This window comes from Trichomonas vaginalis, chromosome II, assembly GCF_026262505.1.
Source record: "Trichomonas vaginalis G3 chromosome II, whole genome shotgun sequence".
Lineage (NCBI taxonomy): Eukaryota > Parabasalia > Trichomonadida > Trichomonadidae > Trichomonas > Trichomonas vaginalis.
The window spans coordinates 2,231,883-2,256,357 of NC_067204.1; the positions used below are offsets into that span (position 1 = coordinate 2,231,883).

General features: G+C 36.4%; 11 protein-coding genes across 11 annotated transcripts, besides 1 other annotated feature; 6 read left to right on the forward strand and 5 right to left on the reverse strand.

Annotated features, from left to right (window-relative positions):
- Nucleotides 1-88: 88 nt before the first annotated feature.
- Nucleotides 89-2,828, reverse strand: TVAGG3_0470940 (protein kinase protein; the record flags this gene model as incomplete). The annotated part of the gene is made up of 1 exon (XM_001580550.2): nucleotides 255-2,828. The coding sequence occupies one exon, from the start codon at nucleotides 2,826-2,828 to the stop codon at nucleotides 255-257; it is 2,574 nt and encodes an 857-aa protein (XP_001580600.2).
- A 630-nt stretch (nucleotides 2,829-3,458) lies between these two features.
- Nucleotides 3,459-4,357: a mobile genetic element.
- A 303-nt stretch (nucleotides 4,358-4,660) lies between these two features.
- On the reverse strand, nucleotides 4,661-5,820 carry TVAGG3_0470960 (alcohol dehydrogenase 1; the record flags this gene model as incomplete). The annotated part of the gene is made up of 1 exon (XM_001580551.2): nucleotides 4,696-5,793. The coding sequence occupies one exon, from the start codon at nucleotides 5,791-5,793 to the stop codon at nucleotides 4,696-4,698; it is 1,098 nt and encodes a 365-aa protein (XP_001580601.1).
- A 418-nt stretch (nucleotides 5,821-6,238) lies between these two features.
- Nucleotides 6,239-9,189, reverse strand: TVAGG3_0470970 (ERAD pathway; the record flags this gene model as incomplete). The annotated part of the gene is made up of 1 exon (XM_001580552.2): nucleotides 6,850-9,189. One exon carries the CDS (start codon nucleotides 9,187-9,189, stop codon nucleotides 6,850-6,852), a length of 2,340 nt encoding a protein of 779 aa, XP_001580602.1.
- Nucleotides 9,190-10,225: 1,036 nt separating this feature from the next.
- Nucleotides 10,226-11,098, forward strand: TVAGG3_0470980 (C2 domain (calcium/lipid-binding domain, CaLB) family; the record flags this gene model as incomplete). Its single annotated transcript, XM_001580553.2, has 1 exon — nucleotides 10,241-10,723. The coding sequence occupies one exon, from the start codon at nucleotides 10,241-10,243 to the stop codon at nucleotides 10,721-10,723; it is 483 nt and encodes a 160-aa protein (XP_001580603.1).
- A 1,106-nt stretch (nucleotides 11,099-12,204) lies between these two features.
- On the forward strand, nucleotides 12,205-16,902 carry TVAGG3_0470990 (formin-related family; the record flags this gene model as incomplete). Its single annotated transcript, XM_001580554.2, has 1 exon — nucleotides 12,205-16,818. The coding sequence occupies one exon, from the start codon at nucleotides 12,205-12,207 to the stop codon at nucleotides 16,816-16,818; it is 4,614 nt and encodes a 1,537-aa protein (XP_001580604.1).
- An 802-nt stretch (nucleotides 16,903-17,704) lies between these two features.
- TVAGG3_0471000 (uncharacterized protein) lies at nucleotides 17,705-17,863 on the reverse strand (the record flags this gene model as incomplete). Its single annotated transcript, XM_001580555.1, has 1 exon — nucleotides 17,705-17,863. The coding sequence occupies one exon, from the start codon at nucleotides 17,861-17,863 to the stop codon at nucleotides 17,705-17,707; it is 159 nt and encodes a 52-aa protein (XP_001580605.1).
- Nucleotides 17,864-17,960: 97 nt separating this feature from the next.
- Nucleotides 17,961-18,684, forward strand: TVAGG3_0471010 (glycine-rich protein family; the record flags this gene model as incomplete). The annotated part of the gene is made up of 1 exon (XM_001580556.2): nucleotides 17,961-18,665. The coding sequence occupies one exon, from the start codon at nucleotides 17,961-17,963 to the stop codon at nucleotides 18,663-18,665; it is 705 nt and encodes a 234-aa protein (XP_001580606.1).
- Nucleotides 18,685-19,286: 602 nt separating this feature from the next.
- Nucleotides 19,287-19,526, forward strand: TVAGG3_0471020 (glycine-rich protein family; the record flags this gene model as incomplete). Its single annotated transcript, XM_001580557.1, has 1 exon — nucleotides 19,287-19,526. The coding sequence occupies one exon, from the start codon at nucleotides 19,287-19,289 to the stop codon at nucleotides 19,524-19,526; it is 240 nt and encodes a 79-aa protein (XP_001580607.1).
- Nucleotides 19,527-20,428: 902 nt separating this feature from the next.
- TVAGG3_0471030 (uncharacterized protein) lies at nucleotides 20,429-20,587 on the reverse strand (the record flags this gene model as incomplete). The annotated part of the gene is made up of 1 exon (XM_001580558.1): nucleotides 20,429-20,587. The coding sequence occupies one exon, from the start codon at nucleotides 20,585-20,587 to the stop codon at nucleotides 20,429-20,431; it is 159 nt and encodes a 52-aa protein (XP_001580608.1).
- Nucleotides 20,588-20,684: 97 nt separating this feature from the next.
- On the forward strand, nucleotides 20,685-21,404 carry TVAGG3_0471040 (glycine-rich protein family; the record flags this gene model as incomplete). The annotated part of the gene is made up of 1 exon (XM_001580559.1): nucleotides 20,685-21,404. The coding sequence occupies one exon, from the start codon at nucleotides 20,685-20,687 to the stop codon at nucleotides 21,402-21,404; it is 720 nt and encodes a 239-aa protein (XP_001580609.1).
- Nucleotides 21,405-22,988: 1,584 nt separating this feature from the next.
- On the forward strand, nucleotides 22,989-24,332 carry TVAGG3_0471050 (glycine-rich protein family; the record flags this gene model as incomplete). The annotated part of the gene is made up of 1 exon (XM_001580560.2): nucleotides 23,472-24,200. One exon carries the CDS (start codon nucleotides 23,472-23,474, stop codon nucleotides 24,198-24,200), a length of 729 nt encoding a protein of 242 aa, XP_001580610.1.
- Between the last annotated feature and the right edge of the window lie 143 nt (nucleotides 24,333-24,475).

Here is a 24,475-nt window from a genome sequence, read left to right on the forward strand (position 1 = left end):
TCATTTTAATAAAACCAAATATTAAATATTATGAGCCATTATCAAAATCAATTTGGTATTTCAATAATCTGATGGAAATACTTATAATTTAAGAATGTAAAAGCTTTAATTAGAAAAATATATAATGATTTAAAAGGTAAAAACATAAATATATTCATGAAAATTGAGAAAATATTTTAAAAATTTAGAAATGATTATCAAACAACAATAAAAAAACACATATTTAATAAAACAAAATAAAAATATAAAATATCTCATTTGTGGCGGTCAAAGTTTTCGAAAAATTCTTCAGCATATTCTTTGTAGTCCTGATTCGTCATCAGCTGCTTAAACAGCGTATTCAACTTCAACTCCATGAACTTCTCAGCGCACGTAGAGTACCTTGCGAGGTCAGCAACGACTGCCATTGCAGATAACATGTTTCTTCCTTTGGAAACAATATCATGTTTCAATCTATCGCAGTAGTCAATGTATTCAGGAGCAAATCCAGTTTCGCTCAACGAATAAATCGCGTGCAAAACCAAATTTTCCAATTTCTCATCAGAATTATTTTTCAAAGCGGTTTGTATGAAAATTTTGATCAGATCCGATTCCCTCATGTCGAGCAGAGCTTTTTTATCAGGTTCGATTTTTCGGATAATAATCGCAGAATAAGGAAGAAATTCCTCGTATTTAGCGATTTTCGTAAGTAATATGATAGCGTTCTGCGTATGCGATATCGGATGTCTGCATTCCTCGTGAGTTATCACTGCCAAAAATAATCTTAATGTATCGTCGAGAGTTGGGAGTTCCTGGACCATCCAATTGTTTTTACGGACCAAGTAGTTCGCGCCTTCACTCAGAGCGGCGATTTTGACCAAACAAAGATTCGCTTCATGATACTCTGTTGCGAGGTGTAGAAGGGAATTGATGAGTTCTGGTAAAGCAGGAATGTCATTTACGCGTATCAGATAACCTAAAGCGTGCGGAGCTGTTGTTTCATTGTCGAGATGTTCAACAATGAGTCCGTAATCGATTTTGACGAGTTTCGAGGCATAGAAATGCGATAACGCGTTGTAAGCTAAACATATCGTATTGATATCATCTGATTCTAACGCTGCTAAAAATATTTTCAGGGATTGTTTGAGTCTAGCTTCTTTGTATTCGTCGAAATTCCAGTTTAGGTAGAAGAGTGTCGAAATTAGTTCTGTTTCGCAGCTGTTCGTAAGGAAAATTTGAGCTTTTTTGATTAATAAATCTAAAAGTGGCCAAGAATTGGGTAATGACTCAAAAGACTTCGCGTAATAGGAAAGTAATACCACGGCTCGCATCGGCCTTTCGTTAATTATCGTAATCATGTCATTTTTGAACCAATCAGAAAATTTAATCGCGGATTGACTGAATAACACGTTGAATATATCGAGAGAAAGGTCAAGAAGAGATCCAGGTGACAAAGGAAGCATCTCGTGAAGCTTGGCTTTGAGAAATGAATCTCGATGGCATTTCCTTTGAATTATTTTCTGTAGGGCTTTGAGAACTTGACTAACTAATGCTATATTCGATGGATCTTTCAGGTAATTCTTGATTATCGACATAAATAATCTTGATTGAATTTTCGGAAGTTTTACTGAAGCTTTGATGAGTTCTGATCGAAATGAAGGCGAATGCGGATCATTTATTGCTTCTAAATCGATGAATTTCTTGCCATATGCCTTTTCCAGGATCGAATCTTGTTTTGATTTGTCCCAGGACTCCCTACGAGTTCCGAAGAAAGGCTGTGATCTGTTTATTGTTCCACGTGATAGAATGAGTGATCCCGAGCGACTGGATCTCGCTGGCCGTGGACTTTGGCGCGAATCTAAATTAAATTTCGAAAGAGAACCACTCGGAGAAGCTGGGGTTGATCTGATCGTATGCCTTACATTAATGGAAAGCCATTTTCCGTTCTGTTCGTATTCCTTGATTTTATCAAGAACAGTTTGAACATCTGGAAAATTCGTACCAGGAAACGTCACTTTTCCGGTTTTGAAGAGGTCGTAGATTTCTTTGAATTGAGGACGGTCTTTCGGATCCTCAGCCCAGCAAGATTCGATGAGATTTTTCAGAAATGGATCGGTTCTTTGGGGAAGACGTGGTCTCTGCTTTTCAACACCAACCTTGCGGAGAACGGAGATCGGATCTAAGTTCTTCCATGGTATTTCGTCTGTTAAAAGTTCGTATAATATCATTCCGTAGGAATAGACATCGACTTCAGGGCCATAATCAGCGTCATTGTGTAGTTCTGGTGCCATCCAGTTAGGTGTGCCTGCACTTCTCGTCATCGGTTCATCAGATGATAAAAATCTTGCAACACCAAAATCGCAGAGCTTCGGAAGCAAATTATCATCCAGTAATATATTCATGGATTTTAAATCACGATGTATGATGCCAAGAGAATGGAGATATTTCATACCATAAGCTAAACATAAAGCGATATTTGTACGAACAGTAGGCGTTAGCTTCTGTCGTCTGGTTTCATTACGTCTGAATCTGAATAAAGAACAATTTGCAATATATTCTGTGATAATAACTAAAGGAGATGTGACACTAAATCCGATAAGTTTTAAAAAGAATGGATGTTCAGCTTTAGCCATTGTAGTAATTTCTCTGACGTATGTTTGTAATGCTGATTGGCTAATATCGGTTCGAATTTTTTTGTAAGCAACTTTATCTCCTGTTCTCTTGTCCTCAGCAAGCCAAACTTCGCTAAAGCCTCCAATACCTATTTGTTCAATCAAATCATAATTACTTGGATCAATAACGTATGTTTGTAACTCTCCGCTAAGATTAGAGAAGAGGTCACTTCTCATTAAAGTCAATTTTATTAAATTTTGACACGAAATTTTGCTATTTGGTTCTCGTAATAAGAAATATTATGTTTTACAAAAATGTTGGAAATCTAAAATTGAAATGATAAATGGTTTATCGTTTTTATGTTTTTATATCAAATTTTCAATAATAGTATACCATTTATTATTAGGAATAAAATGATTGCCTTGGCTCAAAATTAACCGTTTACAACTTCTTGTGATATCGAATTAAGGGACTATGGATATCCAAATATCATTTAAATTAAATTTGAAGAAATTCTGATATAACGGATTTTTATTTGATAAGGGAAATAAATTGAAAACTTGATAACATAAACTTAAGAGATTTTATATCGGTAAATCAATAATTCATTCAAATTATTTTCAAACTATATTCAATTTTTCAAATAAGATAATTTTAATTGCCGTATCCTTTTTAAAATACATGTGATATCAAATTATTTATTTTAATTTTTAATCAAATTTTAATGATGGCAACTTTTTTACATCCCACAATCTCTTGCGTTAATTGGAACCTAAATTTCCATCAATTTGGATAAAATAAATCATTTGATCTGAATATTTTAATCGCTTTGACCTGTTGTATGAAATTATTAGAGAAATCGATACGAGTAGGGGTAATTTTAGCTAAAAGTGACACACCCGTGAAGGGTGTGATTACCGATCGGTAATTTCGACAGTTTAGAATTTAAAATTTTTTATGGAACTGTTGCGAGTTTCATAAAGAATTTAAGGAATATAAGCAAAGATTTGAATCAAAATCTTAGACCTAAGCCGCTCGATTCGCTCGCGGCTTCCGCGAATTACAGATCAGCAAAGATTTGAATCAAAATCTTCGAACTAAGCCGATCGCTTCGCTCGCGGCTTTCGTTATTATTTTAAATTTGCATATTTCCATCAAAAGTTCATAAGGTAAAAAATTTCGTTTATTTTTACTAAAAAAAAGGTTTTTGATAATAAATTTATTTTATTTCGAAAAAGTAGCAATAATCGTAAAAGGGTATTGATAGGCTTGCTAAAGTAACTAATTTTAGCTGTCAAATACTTTTGTATTTTGAAGTAAATTAGTATAAATTTGTTTTTACTTTTATTTCGAAAAAGTAGCAATAATCGTAAAAGGGTTTTGATAGGCTTGCTAAAGTAACTAATTTTAGCTGTCAAATACTTTTGTATTTTGAAGTAAATTAGTATAAATTTGTTTTTACTTTTATTTCGAAAAAGTAACAATAATCGTAAAAGGGTATTGATAGGCTTGCTAAAGTAACTAATTTTAGCTGTCAAATACTTTTGTATTTTGAAGTAAATTAGTATAAATTTGATATTATTTTAACTCCCTTTGAAAACCTCAATTTTCCATACAGAGGGAACGGGAATAGCATCCAATATTCCCTGAGAATGGTTGCGCATTCTCAGTTCCCTCTATATTTCGAACGAAGCTCTCATCGGTCTTTTTTTTAATACTAAACGTTTTTTTTCCCTGTCACTTTTAGCTAAAATTTGGGTTTGCCAAATCGATACCGAATCGTTCGTCAAGTATTTGTCGTAAAATATTCTAAGGAAAACGCGTATGAATATGCAACCCAAAGCAAATTGACAATACGTGAGGTTAAAGCGATTTCAAATAAGAAAATATGTACTTCCCTCAAGATATTTGTTTCGATTTGTGATATTGTGAGACTTTGGCAAACTGTAATTTGATATGTGTAAGTTCGAAGATCAACAACATTTTTATTTCAAATTTCATAATTTTCTGATTTATGAGTTATATCTCTTCAGGAACTTCCATTATAAGTCTTTGTTAAAAAGAAGTGAATCTATTCTATTAAGAAATTATACTTTTTTAATTTTAAAGCTTGTCGTTGTATTCGATGAGGACGACTGGCTTGATGAGATCGACTGGCTTGTCCTTCATGAGCATGAGAGCATCCTCAACCTTCTCGAGACCCTTGAATTCGTGGGTGATGAGCTTTGTTGGGTCAACCTTCTTGTACTTGATGAGGTTAGCCATCTTCTCCATACGGAGGGCACCACCTGGTGTGAGACCACCATGGATGAACTTGTGGCCCATACCAACACCCCATTCAACACGTGGGACATCGATCATTTCGCCTTCACCGAGGTAGTTAACGTTACCGATGACACCACCAGCTCTGATCATCTTGATAGCCTGGGCGAATGTGTGGACATCACCACCAGCGATGATAACACGGTCAACACCCTTTCCGCCTGTAGCCTTTAAGATCTGTTCAACGATGTCACCGTTCTTGTAGTTGATGATATCTGTAGCACCGTATTGGACAGCAGTGTCGCAGCAGTGTGGGCGAGAGCCAACAGCGAAGATTCTTGATGCACCCATGAGAGCAGCACCGCGAACGGACATGAGACCGACTGGGCCAATGCCGATGACAACAACGATATCGCCGAGCTTAACTTCAGCGAGTTCAGCGCCGTGGAAACCAGTTGTCATCATATCAGAGCACATGATAACATCACGTGGTGTAAGGCCTTCTGGGAGCTTAGCAAGGTTAGCATCAGCCTCGTTAACATGGAAGTATTCAGCGAAAACACCATCCTTGAAGTTGGAGAACTTCCAGCCACCGAGCATGCCACCGGAGTGTGCTGGGAAGCCTTCCTGAGCAGCTTCGCTACCCCAATCTGGTGTAACAGCTGGGACAAGGACCTTGTCACCAACCTTTAAGTTCTTGACTTCAGAACCAATCTTGACAACCTGGCCAACAGCTTCGTGACCAAGAATCATGTCGTGGCGTTCACCGATAGCACCAGCCCAAACTGTGTGGATATCGGATGTGCATGGAGCAAGAGCAAGTGGGCGGCAGATAGCATCATTTGGACCGCATTCTGGGACTGGCTTCTCGATCCAGCCGACTTCGCCGATCTTTCTCATAGCGAAGGCCTTCATTGTCTTTGGAAGTTCGAATGTCATGGGACTTTCGATAAAAATGAAGTCTTCTCGCAAAGGGAGATTAAGACTCTCAAAAATACTTTCAATGCGATCAAACCTTTTTAGATCAATATTTTTGATAAAGCTCAATCAATATTTTTGAATTGGGGAAAATAAAATTCTATGAGTTTCATCAAAAATTTTCTTTTTAGAGAGAACAATTGGCAATATCTCATTGAAAAATAGGATAATTTCATTATTTTATTTATGACCAAACATAATTCATTCTGGTTGTAATAGTATGTTGATTATGCATAAACATTCATCGCTTCACTTTCATCAAAAGTGAGTTCATTTGTGATGAGAAAAAGTGAGTTGACTTAGAAATCTCATTTATAAGCGTGTATACAGTGTGTTGTTTTCATTTATCGTAAATTCACTTTCAAAAATTATTGTGAAAGGCGATCAGTATTCAATTTTTGATAGCAGCGGAGATAATCATTATTTTTTCAATAGTTTAGCGGGATTGCCATATTAGTTCCTTTTACTGAGGATGGAAATGAATATAATATTACACAGTTTGGTCAGTTCTTCACAAATTTAAAATATAATTAATACCAACATAATTTCTAGTGGTATATTTTGGATTTCCTAACAATGTATTTAGTATTAATCCTTTCCATCCAACAATTTAACATTTGGGTAAACTGATAACTCATGTTTGGTCAATATCTTGAACCCACACGGATCGTATTATATTTGTAAAACTATAGTCATTCATATATTCATAACAATTTATTATAATTTTATATCTTCACGATAGAACGGTAATATCTCTTATAACAACAATGGTACGACGTCATTTTCAGCGCGAAGTATTTATTGCATACCTGCAAACTAGTAGAAATCTTAAATGTCTCGATTCATTCTCGAACTTTTATATAAATCAATCAAATTCCAAACTTTTACATTATAAGGTTTTGGATAAATAATTGCAAGAAGAAACCATTACGTTATATGATGTGATTTTCATGTTCTTCCCAAAAAATTCAAAGCATTATTTTTAAAATAATATAGAAAATGAAAATTTTATAACAACTAATGGAAATCAAGCTCTCTTACGAGTTTAACAGCTCTCTCATATCCTTGTTTTGCACTAGATTCGAGGTATGTTTTAGCTCTCTTTTTATCCATTTGAACACCTCTTCCTATGTAGAGGAGCTGTCCAAATAGGCACTGAGCTTTACTATTTCCTTGGTCTGCGCTCAGTTCTGCGTACTTTGCCGCTTCATTTATATCATTTGGAGCCATTAAGTTGGCGTAGCTCAATTGTGCATCGGGATCGCCTCTATCTGCGGCCATTTTATAGAACTTTGTGGCCTGTTCGAGGTCTCCTTTCTTCTGCAGTAAGACCGCATAATTATATTGACCCAAAGAAGAGCCATCCAAGGCCGCTCTCCTATAAAGATTCATTGCCTCCTGCTCATCTTGCTGGGTTCCACGTCCGTTTTCGTATAAAACGCCTAATGAGCAGATACAATCTGAATCGTTTTTCTCAACACCCTTCTTATAATGTTCAATAGCCTTTTCGTATTCATTCCTCTGCTCACAAAGTGATCCGAGTTCTAACATGGCCCGGGTGTCACCTTTTACTTCACTTTTCATCAGAAATTCTTCACCGTCAGAAAATAAAATTCCAGCTCTGAAAAGTGCCTCATCGTGGCCTCCTTCTGCTGCTTTTCTGAAGTAATACATAGCTTTTTTAGCGTCTTTTTTGACGCCGTTTCCTTCTGATAGCAATTTGCTACACAAGAAGCAGGCGTCGACATTTCCTGCGTCTGCGGCGTATTTCAGAAAAACTGCGGCTTTTTGACAGTCTTTTTTGACTCCGTTTCCGGATAGAAGGATGCAGCCGCAGAGATATTGGCTCTCAGTGTGTCCGCCTTCTGCTGCGAGCCTTAGGAAGCGTGCTGCATCACGTGGTCTGTTATATCTGTATAAAATTTCGCCGGCCTTGAAAGAAGCGAGCAAATCACCAAGCTTTGAGGCTCTTGCGTATAGAATAAGAGCTTCTTGGTCGTCGCTTTGCTTGGCAAGCTCCATAATCGACAAAATGTGATTTTGATCTGCGGCCATTTCGTAATATCGTCTGCTTTCATCGGGATCGGTCTGACTAAGCTTCAGACCAACCGAATATTGTGCTCCGGCGTGTCCTTTGTCAGCAGCCATTTTAAGATAATTTATTGCCTTTTCTTGGTCGACTTCTGTTCCAATTCCCTTAGCATAGCTTATGCCAAGTGAAAACTCACCTGCTGCGTCGCCTCTGTCCGCTGCAAGTTTGAATAATCTAAATGCTTCGTCCGGATTCGATTTAATGAGTTTTTCGCCAGCGACAATTGCGGCTTCGGTGTAGCCGTTCTCGGCGGCTAAAGTAAAGTACTCAATTTCCTTTTCAGGTTGAATTGAACCGAGATAATAATAAGCAATGGCTGCACCCTTTTCTGCAGCCTTGGTATAGATCTCTATGGCTGTAGCTTTATCACCGTTAGCGAATGCGAGGTTTCCTTTGGCTAATAAGTCATCGATGTCAGAAAACGCTCTGTGTTGGTATTCTGAGAGTTTCTGTTGATCTGTACCTGGTAGTATTGCATCTGGTTTCGAAAGAACCTCGATAATATCATTAAATGATGGTCTTTGCTTTGGATTATAATTCAAACATGATTTAATAAGATTTGAAAAGATTTCTGGTACTTGTGGTGGAATTTGTGGTAATTGGTTCTTAACTAACAAGTCAAATAATTGGCCAATTGTGATATTTCCGCCATATGGCGCTTGGTTTGTAATTAATTGATAAAGGATCATACCATATGCATAAACATCAATTGCTGGTGTATATTGTTCGGACGCTTCTAATAGTTCTGGAGCCATCCAGAGAGGAGTTCCAATAATTATGGATTGGTATTTACTTGTATCTGTGAATTTAGAGAATTCAAAATCACCAATGGAAGGCTCGAACTTTTCATTCAGAAAAATGCCGGAAGGATTTAGATTTCTGTGAATTACGTTTCTTGAGTGGAGAGTTCTCATTCCTGATGCAATTCCGGATGCTATAATCAATACTTCAGTTGGTCCTGGTATAGAATTGTTCTTGAATGCACCATCAAGAGTACCATTAATATAATTATTAAACAATATTACGGGTGTTGTTGATGTATTGTTCTGAAAACCAACGATTCCACAAATGTATGGTGTATTGAATGAACGAAGTATTTGAACTTCACGTGAATATCGTTGTTTTTCTTGTTTTGTTGTTAATTTTTTCTTTAATTGCTTAATTAAGACAGGCTGACCGGTAGCTGTAAGGATACCGGTATTTAAGTAATAGTTTGGATATGTTTTCACGCATTGCTGTATCTGGAAATCGCTTTCATTAATCATTATTTTTTAAAAAATTTGTCAACTTTACAAGTGGATATTCCGATCATTTAAAAATTTGACCTTGTAAATATTTTGACAATAAAGCTTTCAATTTTTTTTAACCCTTTCACTACTGTTAAATAAAAACCAAATAAAATGTTTCATCAATGAATCAAAATAACTTATATATTTGGATAATCCTACAAAAACAAGCTATTTAATATGTCCTTTTCTCATATTTTATGAAATCTCATCAAAATTTCAACAAATGTAGCAATAAGATTCCTTTCTTTCGATATGTTTCATTATAAGAAGTATATTTTAAAGCTTATGCAACAATTGCTATTATACTATTATATACACAGGTTTCATAACTTTTGAAAGATAAAAATAAGTTTAAATAATCCCACAACCCTTCAATTGAGGACAGCCAACTTTGGGTCCTATTCAAATTATAATTCTTACTGGATTTTCTGTATCCTACTGGAACTTACGCGCTTGGAACTAGATCTAATCAGTTAATTTTTAATATTATTCCGTTTCGCGAAAAAAATTGAATACATTTGAATTGAAGGACGGAAATAAAATTAATTATGGATTTTGGAGAGATGATAATTTCGGTATTAGTTTGTATTAGTACAGGGCCATCTGCAACCCTACAACAATAATTTAGAAAATTAAAATACTCAATGTCCCGTATGTTTTTAAAATTGAGATACAGGACGAATATCGCTCTCAAAATCATTGAAAAAGTTTTTATTATAAAATCCGGTAGTTAAGTGTGTCAACAATAAATTAAAATAAAAAGGTTGATAAGAATCGATTATAAAGGGTTGACGATAAAATTCACCTGAATTTATTTTTTCATAGAATTTTGATGGATTATCATAAAAATTAAACGATTTATTTAAAATTAAGGGATATGGTATAACAAACGATAATACATCAACAGTTAAAATTTAACGCTAATTTTGGCCCCTCAATCAATGACCTAATTTGCTCTGAAAATTTTCGTCAAATTCTCTTCAAAAATTGAAAGAATAAAATCATTCTATTTTTTCATTGTCCTAACATGATGAACAACTATGACTACCTCCCACTTATGAATGGCAACCGTGCTTTCATCCGCATCGAAAGCGTCTCAACAGGAAGCTTCAAGACAAATGGTAAAGCTACATTAGTTGCCAGAGTTGGACCAAGAACAACATTCATGCGCCATTCCTGCGAATTCACAGAGAAGAACAAACCATTCCAGACATGGGACTTCAAGTACACAGACCCAGCAAGAGCCTCTTTTGTTGTTGTTCTCTTCAAGAAGCACATCTTTGGTGGTGATGAAGAGATCGGAGAAATTGAACTTCGTCTCTCTGCATTCGAAGCAAATTCTGTTGTTACACAAGAATTTGCTCTCAAGAGTCCAAGCAAGTTGAATGTTCCAGCTAAGGCTACAATTTCTGTTCACCTTAGCGAAGATGGTGCTGAAGCTTTCGATGTTCCAGAAGGAAAGATCATTTCTAACGCCGAAATTCCACATAAGACAACATACTTCAAATAAGATATCATTTTTAATTTTGTTTTTATAAAAGTTTGTTGTTATATTCTATCAATCACCACAAAGAGCCTTTACAAACATAGTAACTTATTGTTCATAGTGTTTGTTAGTTCATAAGAGTCAATGATTGGGAAAGTCCAGCTGGAAACATATCATTATATCCATATCGTAATGTTCTTGTGTTTGGGACTTGTTATGCAGAAGTATAAGGATCCTTTCAACAACAGGAAAATTTGGTGTCCAGGAGCTAAAGTCAGGAAGTAGATCTACCAGGAGAGACATATTCATTATCTTTTTCTTCTTTTTCTTCTTTTAACTATTTCAGCCGAGACATGGATTCAATTATAGAGTTTATCAATACCTCCCTTAGGTACTTATACTATTAATACACCGATAAAGTATTTTGATGTATCATAAAAATTGAAATGAATCAGAATAAAAAATATTAATGCTATGTAAGACAGAGATTTACATTTCACAAGACTTATGCTATATTTGATTAAATGATCTATTTTTGAAGGGATGGTAATCTTTTTGACTTTTGATATTATGAATTTACTTTAAAAATCTCAAAGTACTAACCAGAATGTCTTTGTTTAAAGCATATTGCTATTTGTATAAACGAAATGCATCCCAAAATCAGATTGCTTATTAATTCAAAATTCTAGAACCATAGCATGATAATTATGTCAAAATATTTAAAAGAATATATTACACACAATTATATTTTAATTTGCAATTACTGTTTCAAGGCCACATTAGATCTTTCACAATCTTTTCGATTTTGATAATGAATTTGCTATTATTACTGATAAATATTACTACAGTTGCAAAACCATTTTGATGTGTATACTAGGTTCATATGTGATTCTTACCAAAACCAAACAATAGAAGGAATGATAAAATATTTCAAAATAAAAATATGATATAAAGTATTATTTCGTTGTAAACACCAAAGCACATGATATATATTATACATTTTGTATTTCGGAGGGCTTTAATAAAGTGCTCAACAAAATCATTGAAGACGTTTTAGTCATATTTTTAAATTATAATGGTACAAATATTCTAATAACATTGTGTGTAGTTTATACAACTGATAATATCTAGAATATGAGAAGAGATTTTAGGGCAATGAATTTGACTAATGGGTAGCATATGAAAAATACGGCACAATTGGATTAAACTAGACTGGAAGGTTAAGTACGTAGCTGTTCGAATATCATACACCTCTTTGTAACTGATGTAAGAGTGAAAAAAAGCTTAAAATTTTAAAAATCATGTCACTTTTTAAATGTTTTTTAATTTGTGTAAGATACCATTCAAACATTTAATTCTGACAATGCATTCCATTCTCATCTACTAACAGTTTTAACAAAATTATCCCGAGTTCTGTAAAATATTTTTTTATTGGGCTTGCAAATTTTTTAGGGGGGAGAGCGCCAATTTTTGTTTTAAATTTTTTTACTGAATTTTTTTAGTTTATGCTTCCACCAAAGTTACCAGATAAGTCTTCTTATGACTGGCAGAGTATACCTGAAAGTCAGCGTCAGTTGTATATTCAGCAGCTTAGGACAAATTCTCAACTTCAGCCTCAAATTATAAATAATCTTTCGGCCCAGCAGCAGCAAAAGAAAAAAACAACGAGAAAGAAAGGGAGAAGTAAAGGTAGCTCTGAAGATGCGAGCTTTTCCGAGGATGAATTAGATCCCATCGAAGATATTCCAAGCGACGCACCACGTAGAAGCGTTAGAACACGAGCCAGGAACACATACGCTGAAGATGAATCAGAAAACGAAGGGAATAATCCAAATCCAGCCCCAGCGCAAACACACAATCAAAAAGGCCCTACTATCGATAAAATTTTAGGCAAAACTGTACCACAACCCGGCGGTCAACAATTACTCTGCAAACTTCCCGGCCAAGCTTTCTCTCATTCCCAATATTATTCCGATTCTCAAATACAATCTAATCCCGACAACGCTCAAATTCTTTCAAAATACAACAGCATGCAAGATTCTCAAGACAGTGTTCTATCGGACGTTACACCTTTTATTTCTGAGCCAATTTTCAACCGGACATCTGTAGATTGTTTTATAATAGATCATATATTGGACCACCGACAGCAAGGAGAGGCTAATACCGTTCCACTCGAAGCTTTTGATAGCACGCATTACATTCCTGGTTATCCTTTCAAACAAACACCAAATTTCGAAAATATACTTGCTTACGAGAAGCCACTCAGGCCACCCGACGGTTTTTCAAACTCAATACTCGATGAATACGGAATTATAAACTTGCGCGGCGACGACACCGTTAATAATTTAACGAATGACGAGGAAGAAGAAGAGGAAGAGCTTGCGCCGATCGAGCGTCCCGCAAACCCGGAGTACCTCATCAAATGGAGAGGAAGCAATTCTCCAACATGGGAAGATTCTTCAACATTGGCCGGAGTTGGAGAAGAGCTTTTCCACGCTGCGAACTACGAAGAATTCAATAACTTAGCTGACATTTACTGGCAAAATCTCATACAACGTAGAAAAAATCGAAAAAACGCCATAGATCAAATCCAATCTTTTCCTTTGATGGAACGAGGCATCGAACTTACATCTAAACAGAAAGATACAATCAACCGCATTATCGAATCAAAAAATAACAAAGATCTTAAAATTAGTCTCACAGAAAACGGCTCCGGAAGGGTCGGGGCAGCGCTTAGCTTCCTCCACTTAATCAAGAAACTTCAAAATTACAAAGTTACAGCACTTATCATCGTTGATAAGTATTTAGTCCCGGTATACAGTGCCGGATTACGAGTAATGACCTCGCTATCATACAGTGAGTTCAAGGATGATGTAGAATCCAGAGCTGTTGTCCGGCAACACCAACTTTTGAAAGAATATGGACCTTCTATTGACGCTCTCCTTGTTTCTAAGGACGTTTTCGATTTGGAAGGTGCATCTCTGGCAAATATAAAGTGGAATTACATAATCGTTGACTCTCTTAATCCGCCAAATTTATCAAGTTTTGCAGCACCGTTCAAAATCGTTATAGAAAACCGCAGCGAAACAACTACAGACTTCTCATACACGGAGCATGCTTTTTTTGTCTCAAACGCCATCTCCGGACAGATTCACGACAGATTATCAAAATTAATGAAACTCCGAAACTCCAGATCACATATTCTCGCTGATCCATGCCAATTATACCTTGAAATGACCAAAAGTCATATCCATCCCTTCTTAATTGGCCCAATGGAAGATATAATAATCCAAAAGTTCAAAATGCGTTTCAACATCACTGTTCTTTCCCAAGAACAACACAGTGACCTCTTTTCCTCATCATCTGCCAAGGTTACGCATCTTACAGACCTAATTGACAACTCAAAAATCACAATTGTTGTTTGTGACAACCATTCCATGCTCAGATTGCTCATGTCCCACATGGAGAAGAAGAATATAAAGAGCGCTATCATCAATTCACCAATCAGAGAGGAACAATTCCCGGATAGATTCCATTCCGGAGTTATTTTCATGACAAGAGACTTCAGTTCACCTAGACTGACCAACATTGTCCCTTCAAAAATTATTTTCTTCGATATCGGACAGTCAATTTTATTAGATAACAGTTTAGTCAGATTTTTCTCAAGAAAGAACCAAAATGTCGAAGTATACAGAATGGTAACTGATAACTCGTTGGAAGCGATCTTGTATTCTAAGTATATTTCGGATTTTAAGTTCAATTATCAGAATATTTCAATGGAAGAGATGGAAATCTACCTCAGAGTCGAAGCAATCACAACTCAGCCGACAATTAACCCATTGTCAATCGTAAATCACGACAAAATGGACTTCAAAATGCCTTTCGACAAAAAATGTTTTGAGATATTCGGAAAATTACTCGACAAAGTCAATGAACCGGACTTCTGGGATACTGTATTCTCACATAGAAGGGTGCAGAATATCAAAACAGTAACATGGAAGCGTTCTGACGCTGTAAAAGTACTCGAATATATGGAATCGAAAGGTTTCTGCGATTTCGAAGAGATTGCTACACAGATGGGTAAACAACAAGATGAGGTATACACGTTTGCTCGCGCTGTGTTCTTGCAATTCATGACTACGATTGATAAGCAGTCATTAGTACATTACAACCTTGCCAACGCCATTTTATGGTATGAGTATTACACCACTCCATTTACAGATCAGTTTGACGAAGGTCCGAGCTTCTGGCAAGAATTATCAGCAGATGAGCCTACATTACAGACTCCAGTCTTTACAAAGCCTGTTTTCGCAAGGCAGATAAACCAGAGAATGAAGTCCATACTCGAGAGAATCGAAGAAGTCTGGATCATCCAGACATTCTTGAAACTTCATGAAGAACCTTATTTACCACCGAGATATTTTGAGACACCGAGTCACTTTTTGTTTGAATTTTTGAGAGCATATTTGGACAGTGGGGCAAACTATGCAGAATTAGCGAAAAGGATGACTAATTTCAGAACAGTTGATAAAGATATTGCCGCTAAGATCTCAGTTCCGATTGTAAATGCCATTACATCGGATGTACTGAGTATTGCGATGCACGCGAAGGAGAACGACTACGCAAACGACAGATTCATGAAGCCGATCATCCTAGCGTGCAGAAATGGCCCATTCTCCAAAGAATGGTCAAATAAGGAAGTATCAATCGTAATGCAAGTCGCAGGCAACAACTACATACCACAATGCAACGGAATGAATGACTGGGCAGAGTTCAGAGCTATCGGGCGCCTCATTATGAAGTCACAAGACATGATTCAACCGTTTTTCATGAGTTTTGACGAATGTTTGAGGAAACCGAAGCGACCAGACGACACAGTACTGATCACCCCTGAAATGCGAAACTGCCCAATGGATTCCGGAAGCTTACCTCTCGCGAAAAATATTGTCGACAATTACAGAATGATTACGAACCAATTAAAGCATATCAGAACACTCGCTACAGAGGGAATAAAGCATTTCATACGCAGCGGAGACCTTCCTGAGAAGTGGGACGCTGAATGTGACTATGCCTTAGTTACAGGAGTCGTACAGTTCGGATTCCAGGCCAGAGAAAAACTCGGAAGGATCGTACCGCACTCATCGCCCAATTACTTGGACATTCCAATGGCCAGGCCTTTGGCAGATTTCCAATATTACCTTGGCCAACAAGGGAAGTGCCTGAAGAGGTTACAGTTCGTCATTATGAATAATGTTCCGATCAAAAGACATATTAGTTTCTTCGAAACTGCAATTCATCGTGTTGAATTTCAGTTTCCCGATTATCAGAAGATCGCTTATGAGAAAATGCTTCAGATGCAACGCGCCCATCAACAGATCCAGCTCTTGAAAGACCAAAATCCAAATATTTTCAAAATTATTCCGAGTGGTCACAAAACAGCGAAGCAAGAAACGAAGCCAGCGCCTCCTCCTGCATCCAAAACACAGAAACAGACAGCTCCGCCCCCTCCGATTCAGCCAATTGCCCCAATTCCGCCTCCTCCACCTCCTCCACCGCCGCCACCTCAAGAAAACGAGAGTTCGATCTTCGGAATCTCACCAGACTTCTTCGCAGAGCTCCAAAAGACCTCGCTGCCGCCTCCACCTCCTCCTCCGAGTTCATCATCAAATTCAAACTCATTCAGAGGCCCAGATGTACCTAATTCCTCGTTTAACTTCCAGCCTCCTCCACAGGCACCACGATTACCAACTCCTCCGGTCATTCCTGCACAGAGTATGTTCGCATTAGCCCTCAGATTCCCTCCTCCGCCTCCTCCACCGCAACCATCCCCACAACAGTCGATGTCGCCACAGGTTGCGTCGAAAATTCCTGCAAATATGGGTGGAAAGTCGACATCTTCAAAAATTCCAGCGAATATCGGAACTTTCCCTCCTCCACCTCCTCCACAACCGGTAAACAACAACGATAATGATAACATGCCTTCGATTTTCGGCATTGATTCGTCAGATCTTCCGCCATTTCTTCCTGCGCCTTTGCCAATCGATGACAAGAACAGATCTCCACTCAATTCAAAGTTTCCTAACCAAGACTTACCTAAGAAAATGGTCTTTTTGCCATGATTTCTTTTATTTGTATTTATTATTACATAATCTATCTTTCGTATATAGAAAATAAAATATAATGTTATTTCTTTTGTTAATTATAAATGACTTTCCTTTTTTTTTGTTACAATTTAGAAATTTCATTCAATAAACTTACACTCCTCTAGAAAACTGAGACCACAAGGAGAAAATCTTGATGAATGCGCATGGGTGGACTATTATCATGAAGTCACTACAGATTTAGAAAGTGTTGTTGAGTGGCTTAGTGCTTGGATCAAGTCAGTTCGTTGTACGAGAAGTGCTGAATATACGGTGCGTTTCTGGCTTGAGATTTTCATCGTTGACGCCAAGAACAAATGTGATTTCGATCTCATCAGCTGATCTTGCCTTCTTAGCACCAGAAAAAAAAGGTCACCATCATAATTATCTTTTGTTTTCTTGCTTTAATTATCCTTTTCAGCCTTTGAACAGAAGTTACTTGCTGAATCGAAGAAAAAATCGATGCCAAGGCCTTTCCATGGGAGGTTAAATGGGCTTTGGGCATCCACATATTAGTTTAACAACTCACTTGTAATATTTTAAACTCATTCATGAAGTCTTGTTCGGACAATTTCAAATACATGAAGAAAACGGAAATTCTCATTAAATTATATGTTTAATCTTTAAGTTAATGTTTTATTCACTTTGATTTTATCCACAATCATTCATTTTTTAATTGAGGATTTTCAATAAGCGTCTAATTTTCAATACTATCATATAAGTTATTAGATATATCAAATTATAATCCGAGTGTGAGCGAGAATGAGCTCACAAAGACATATACATTCGATTATCCATGTCCAACAAATTTTGAATGCACCGAATACGTCATTGAATTCCGACCAGGTGTGTACAAATTCGAGCTTTATGGCGCCTCTGGTGGTGGCTTACCAGGAAGGATATTGTCATATATTGACAAAGATGATAATTGCATCAACGATGCATTCGTCTCTATTGCCAATGGAAATGCGAAATGCAGCATAACAAGAAGCCGTGGTGGTGCGGGCGGGTATATATCCGGCATCATTAAATTATCCGATCGCATCACTGCATATGCTACTATCGGCGGCCGTGGAATATACGGTCGCACTGATGAAACGCCGTCTTATGATCGTGATAAAATGGTCAAAGGCGGCTATGCAACTAATTACAAAGGTGCTGGTAACAACGATGGTGCAGGAAGTGGAGGAGGTCAAACCGCTGTCAAATTTCTGTCAAATGACCTTTGGCATCGCGTGATAGTAGCTGGTGCTGGAGGAGGATCTGACGACGAATATACAAGCGGAACTAAAAATGATGGATCTGGAGGCTCAGGTGGCGATTTTACTGCACAAGGATACTGGATAAATGGAATATTAAACTCAGATCGATTAGCTAATTCTACATTTGGATTTACATTTGGATCCGGAGAATCAGCTCAAAAAGATGGGTCGAAAAATTCAAAAGGAGTTCAAAGTGGAAGTGGTTATTCTGACAGACCTGGTGCCGGAAGTGGATGGTTCGGTGGATTTGCAGGTCATAATGGAGATGGTGGATCTGGGGGAGGAAGTTCGTGGGCACTCTCGAAGAATGCAATCATCCCTCAAGGAAACATTACAGCAACAGATAGCTTTTACAACTTAAATGATAGTCGTCCATATTCATTCAGTCTTGATGATGGATATCTCTTCAGTGATGTCAAGACATATCCTGGCATCTGGGAAGGCAACGGTCGTCTTGTCATCACAATTCTGGACAGCATCATATATCCTTCTTGTGTTTCTATCAATTGCTCACACTTTTCATATTTCCTTTTATTTATTTTATTTTTCGAAACTCACTCATGACAATAATGATGAACTTTTGTAAACAATTATTTGATTATAATGATAATAATAATAAACAAAATAATTAATCTGAATTTTAATTCTACCCATTTCTGATACAAAACATGTATGTGTAGAATATAATCAGTTTCAACAAATCATTGTTACTTTTTAACCGATAAAATATTCATTTTTTTCATTGAATGATATCAAATTTCTTATTCAACAATTTTATCCTATAAATTATTAGATTCAGTAAGATATCGGGATCATGTAGGCTATGATCCAGCAACAAAGACATATAAATTCGATTATCCATGTGAATCTCGATATGATTGTACCGATTATGAAATTAAATTTAAGCCCGGTGTCTATAAGTTCGAACTCTATGGTGCTTCAGGAGGCGCTGTTCTAGACCATACATCATCATACATCGACAAAAATCTCAAATGCATAAGTGAAGACATAGTAAAATTTCATAATGGAAACACGAAATGTCATCAAGTTGGTAACCGAGGTGGCGCAGGCGGATATATTTCAGGCACCATCAAACTTTCTCACCCTATAACCGCTTTTGCAACGATAGGTGGTCAAGGATCCTTTACAAACAATTATAAAACAAATGATTTTGATGTTAACAAGATGATCAAAGGTGGATATGGAGGAGGGGGCAATGCCTTTTCTTTCTATGCCGATGATGGTAACTATGGATCAGGAAGTGGCGGAGGTCAAACCGCTGTCAAATTCGTGTCAAATGACCTTTGGCATCGAGTGATAGTTGCAGGTGCTGGAGGCGGTTCCGATAATTATTTTTATGCTGACTCATATAATAGCTACGATGATGGCTCAGGAGGATCGGGCGGTGGCCTTACCGCACAATGATACTGGCTTGATGGCGTTTATAATTCATCCAGATTAGCTAATTCTACATTTGGATTTACATTTGGATCCGGAGAATCAGCTCAAAAAGATGGGTCGAAAAATTCAAAAGGAGTTCAAAGTGGAAGTGGTTATTCTGACAGACCAGGTGCAGGAAGTGGATGGTTTGGAGGATTTGCAGGTCACAATGGAAATGCTGGATCCGGGGGAGGAAGTTCGTGGGCAGTCTCAAAGAATGCAATCATCCCTCAAGGAAACATTACAGCAACAGATAGCTTTTACAATATAAATGATAGTCGCCCATATTCATTCAGTCTTGCCGATGGATATCTCTTCAGTGATGTCAAGACATATCCTGGCATCTGGGAAGGCAACGGTCGTCTTGTCATCACAATTCTGGACAGCATCATATATCCTTCTTGTATCTGTCTCAATCGCTCACACTTTTCATATTTCCTTTTATTTATTTTATTTTTCGAAACTCACTCATAACACTAAGAATAAACAATTATGATAAGTTATATATATTTATATAATATCTAATGGCATGACCTGATACATGTCCAAATTATTAGCCTTCGATATGATTCAGAAATTTTCTCAAATGATGATTTTGAAAAATTTCGATTATCATGAATTAAAACTTGAATTTGTATTAAGTATATATCACTTTCTTTTTTATGATCGATTTTTTTTTGCAAAGTAAACCATTTTTATTTAGAGATTTCAAATAGCATTTAGTTATCAATATTATCATATAGTTTATTAGACGAAAACAAGTATGAGACTAATGTGAGCGTCAATGAACTCACAAAGACATATACATTCGATTATCCGTGTCAAACAAATTTCGAATGCACCGAATATGTCATCGAATTCCAACCCGGCATCTATAAATTCGAGCTTTATGGCGCCTCCGGTGGTGGCGCTCCAGGAAGAACATCATCATATATTGACAAAGATGGCAATTGCACCAATGAAGCAATAGTTTCACTTGCCAATGGTAACACGAAATGTAACATAACTGGAAGTCGTGGTGGTGCTGGCGGATACATATCCGGCATCATTAAATTATCCGATCGCATCACTTCATATGCTACTATCAGCGGCCGCGGAATATATGGTCGCACAGTCGATGCTCAAACCTTTGATCGCGATAAGATGATTAAAGGCGGCTATGGTGGTGGCGGCTATGCAACTAATTACCGTGGCCCACGCAATACCGATGGCGCGGGAAGTGGAGGCGGTCAAACCGCCGTTAAATTTTTGTCAAATGACCTTTGGCATCGAGTGATAGTTGCTGGTGCTGGAGGTGGTTCTGACAATGAACATACCGTTGGATCTGAAGATGATGGATCAGGAGGATCAGGCGGTGGCCTTACTGCTCAAGGATACTGGATTAATGGCGTGTTGAAATCAGATCGATTAGCTAATTCCAATTTTGGATTTACATTTGGATTCGGTGAATCAGCTCAAGAATTTGGATCAAAAAATCAAAATGGTGTTCGAAATTTTGGAGGATCATCTGATAGAGCAGGCGCAGGAAGCGATTGGTTTGGAGGATTTGCAAGTCACAACGGAAATGGAGGTTCAGGAGGAGGAAGCTCGTGGGCACTATCAGCAAATGCAATCATCCCTCAAGGAAAAATTGAAGTTCGAGATAGTTTTTACAATCTAAATGATAGTCGCCCATATTCATTCAGTCTTGATGATGGATATCTCTTCAGTGATGTCAAGACATATCCAGGTATCTGGGAAGGCAACGGTCTTCTTGTTATCACAATTCTGGACAGCATCATATATCCTTCTTGTGTTTCTATCAATTGCTCACACTTTTCATATTTCCTTTTATTTATTTTATTTTTCGAAACACAATCATAACAATAATAATAAATTATCATAAAAGTTTTTGGTGTTAGATTTATCCAACTATATAACAAAATTTGTCAAATGATGAATTATAGAAAAAATTCACTTAACATGGCTCAAAGCTTGAATTTTTATTAAATATAAAAATCATTTTCTCTTTTGAAATAAGGGTTTCGTTTTGTGAAAAAAACGTACAATACGCAATTTCGCTAAAAAAACATTTAGCTAGCAATTTCGACCTTTGACTCCACTCAAGACGTCACTTTTTTAATTTTGCGGTATCATATTTTTGGAAAATCTTTATGAATATTATATAAAAAGTCTCTTTAATATCTATATTTCATATTTTTATCGATTTTAAAAGTTTTGGCGAAAAGTATTCAATTATTTTTGCTATTTGGTCGGGTAAATGTCAGATTTGCGACATTTTCTGATATGATATTCAGATTCTACGTTGATAATAATGCTTATAGAACCCTCTTGCTATTGTGTCAAAATTGCGAAACCGATAGCAAAAATATCTCGCAATATCAAAATTGAGATATTGAGTGAATTATGCATTATAGAGATTAAAAATCTGATTTGTGAAAACATCTCATCAGTTTCTAGCTAATTCAAAAATCTTTACTATCTTATTCGATTAAAATGAAAAGGGAATAGTTTCATTATGCTTTAAATGACAGCCTTATAATATAATCATAGTTTTCGCTCAATATGCAGCATTTTTTTTTCGAAATCTATGGTCAATGTCCTAAATACTGATTGCTTTGCATTCATATCTCTTACATTTTCTATACCCACATCAATATTCATTGCTATTCCTATCTTTTTCATTTTTGTTTGTTTCTCATAATTTCTCAAAAAACACGAGAGTAGGTGCCAAAAGTGCTTACTCTTAAACAACCATCGGATTTCCGGGTGAAATCGTGACACACTTTCGTCTTTCGTAGGCAGTGGTGGTTGTTACAAAAGGTAACTTCGAATGTAGCGTGAAATCTGCAAAAAAAATTCTGAAATTTGAATGGAGAACACAAAAATTGAATAGTTTACGTCAATAAAAAAGAGAAAAATAAAGCCAATGTGTCTCGAACCTAGGACTTAGAGCAGCAATCCCACTGTTTATCAAATTACACTACATGCATCTCTCACCTCAGTGAATGAGATCAACTATATGATAACTTTTTCCCCATTATATTCTTGTGGAAAAGTGACAAATAGCAACTTTGACCCTCTCTCAAAAACACGATAACTTGATATTTGTAAATATCATACTTTATAACGTAAATAAGAACTTGACCTATTAAGAAAAGCAGTAATGAAAAGAAAATCTGAAATTCATAAAAATTACAAGTTTCTGATGACAATTAGCTTAATTAAACCAGGTACAAGATTATATAATTGTATTTTCTATCCAATTATCCATATAATATCTTATCCAGAAAAAATAACTTGATCAATACCAAATGATTTTTTAACTAGTAAATAAAGTATTTTCTTTACACACACATTGTATATCATAGTTTTTTTTTTGGTTTCGCAAAACATCCAAAAACAAATATGCTATAAAAGTGACAATTTTAGCAAAACGAAACCCTTATTTGAAATTGTTTTTTAAACAAAGTAAATCATTTTTATTTAGAGATTTCAAATCGTATTTAGCCATCAATATTATCATATAGATTATTAGACGAAAACAAGTATGAGACTAATGTGAGCGTGGATAATGTCACAAAGACATATACATTCGACTATCCATGTCCAACAAATTTCGAATGCACCGAGTATATCATCGAATTCCAACCAGGCGTCTATAAATTTGAACTTTATGGTGCTTCAGGAGGTGCTGCTCCAAACCATACATCATCACATATTGATGAAAATGGAAATTGCATAAGTCAAGATATTGTAAAATTTCTTAATGGAAATACAAAATGTCATCAAGTTGGTAACCGTGGCGGAGCTGGTGGCTATATTTCAGGTATAATAAAACTTTCTCACCATATAACCGCTTTTGCAACGATAGGTGGTCAAGGAACATTTACTTTGAATCCCAATGCAAATGATTTTGATGTTAATAAGATGATTAAAGGTGGCTATGGGGGAGGAGGCTCCGCCTTTAATTATTATGGTTCTGATAACAACTATGGTTCGGGAAGCGGTGGTGGTCAAACCGCTGTCAAATTTGATTCAAACGATCTTTGGCATCGTGTAATTGTTGCTGGTGCTGGAGGTGGTTCTGATAATTATTATTATATTGATACATATAGAAAAGGAGATGATGGTTCGGGTGGTTCAGGAGGTGGGTTTACTACGCAGGGTTTTTGGGTAGATGGCGTCCTGAATTCAGAGAAAATTGCTAATTCTATCTTTGGATTTACATTTGGATCAGGAGAATCTGCTCAGGAAAACGGATCAAAAAATAAAAATGGAGTTAGTGCAGGTATTGGTGGATATGACAGACCAGGTGCAGGAAGTGGATGGTTTGGAGGATTTGCAGGTCACAATGGAAATGCTGGATCCGGGGGAGGAAGTTCGTGGGCAGTCTCAAAGAATGCAATCATCCCTCAAGGAAACATTACAGCAACAGATAGCTTTTACAACTTAAATGATAGTCGCCCATATTCATTCAGTCTTGATGATGGATATCTTTTCAGTGATGTCAAGACATATCCTGGCATCTGGGAAGGCAACGGTCGTCTTATTATCACAATTCTTGACAGCATCATATATCCTTCTTGTGTTTCTATCAATTGCTCACACTTTTCATATTTCCTTTTATTTATTTTATTTTTCGAAACTCACTCATAACACTAATAATAAACAATCGTAATGTTCTATTTTTGAATCAATATCATTTTTCTAGTTGTATCAACATCATTTATAAGTGCAGACATTGATTTTAATAACTCACGTATTTAAACAACTTAATTAATTTGGGAATGATCTTCTTAATTTCTTGGACATATTCTGCACAATTGTCATTTGATGCTTTGATTGTAGAGATATTCCGTGTTGTGAATAATTTTATCCTAATATAAATATTGATCCAAATGTTAATATTTTATAAGAGAATTAATTGATGT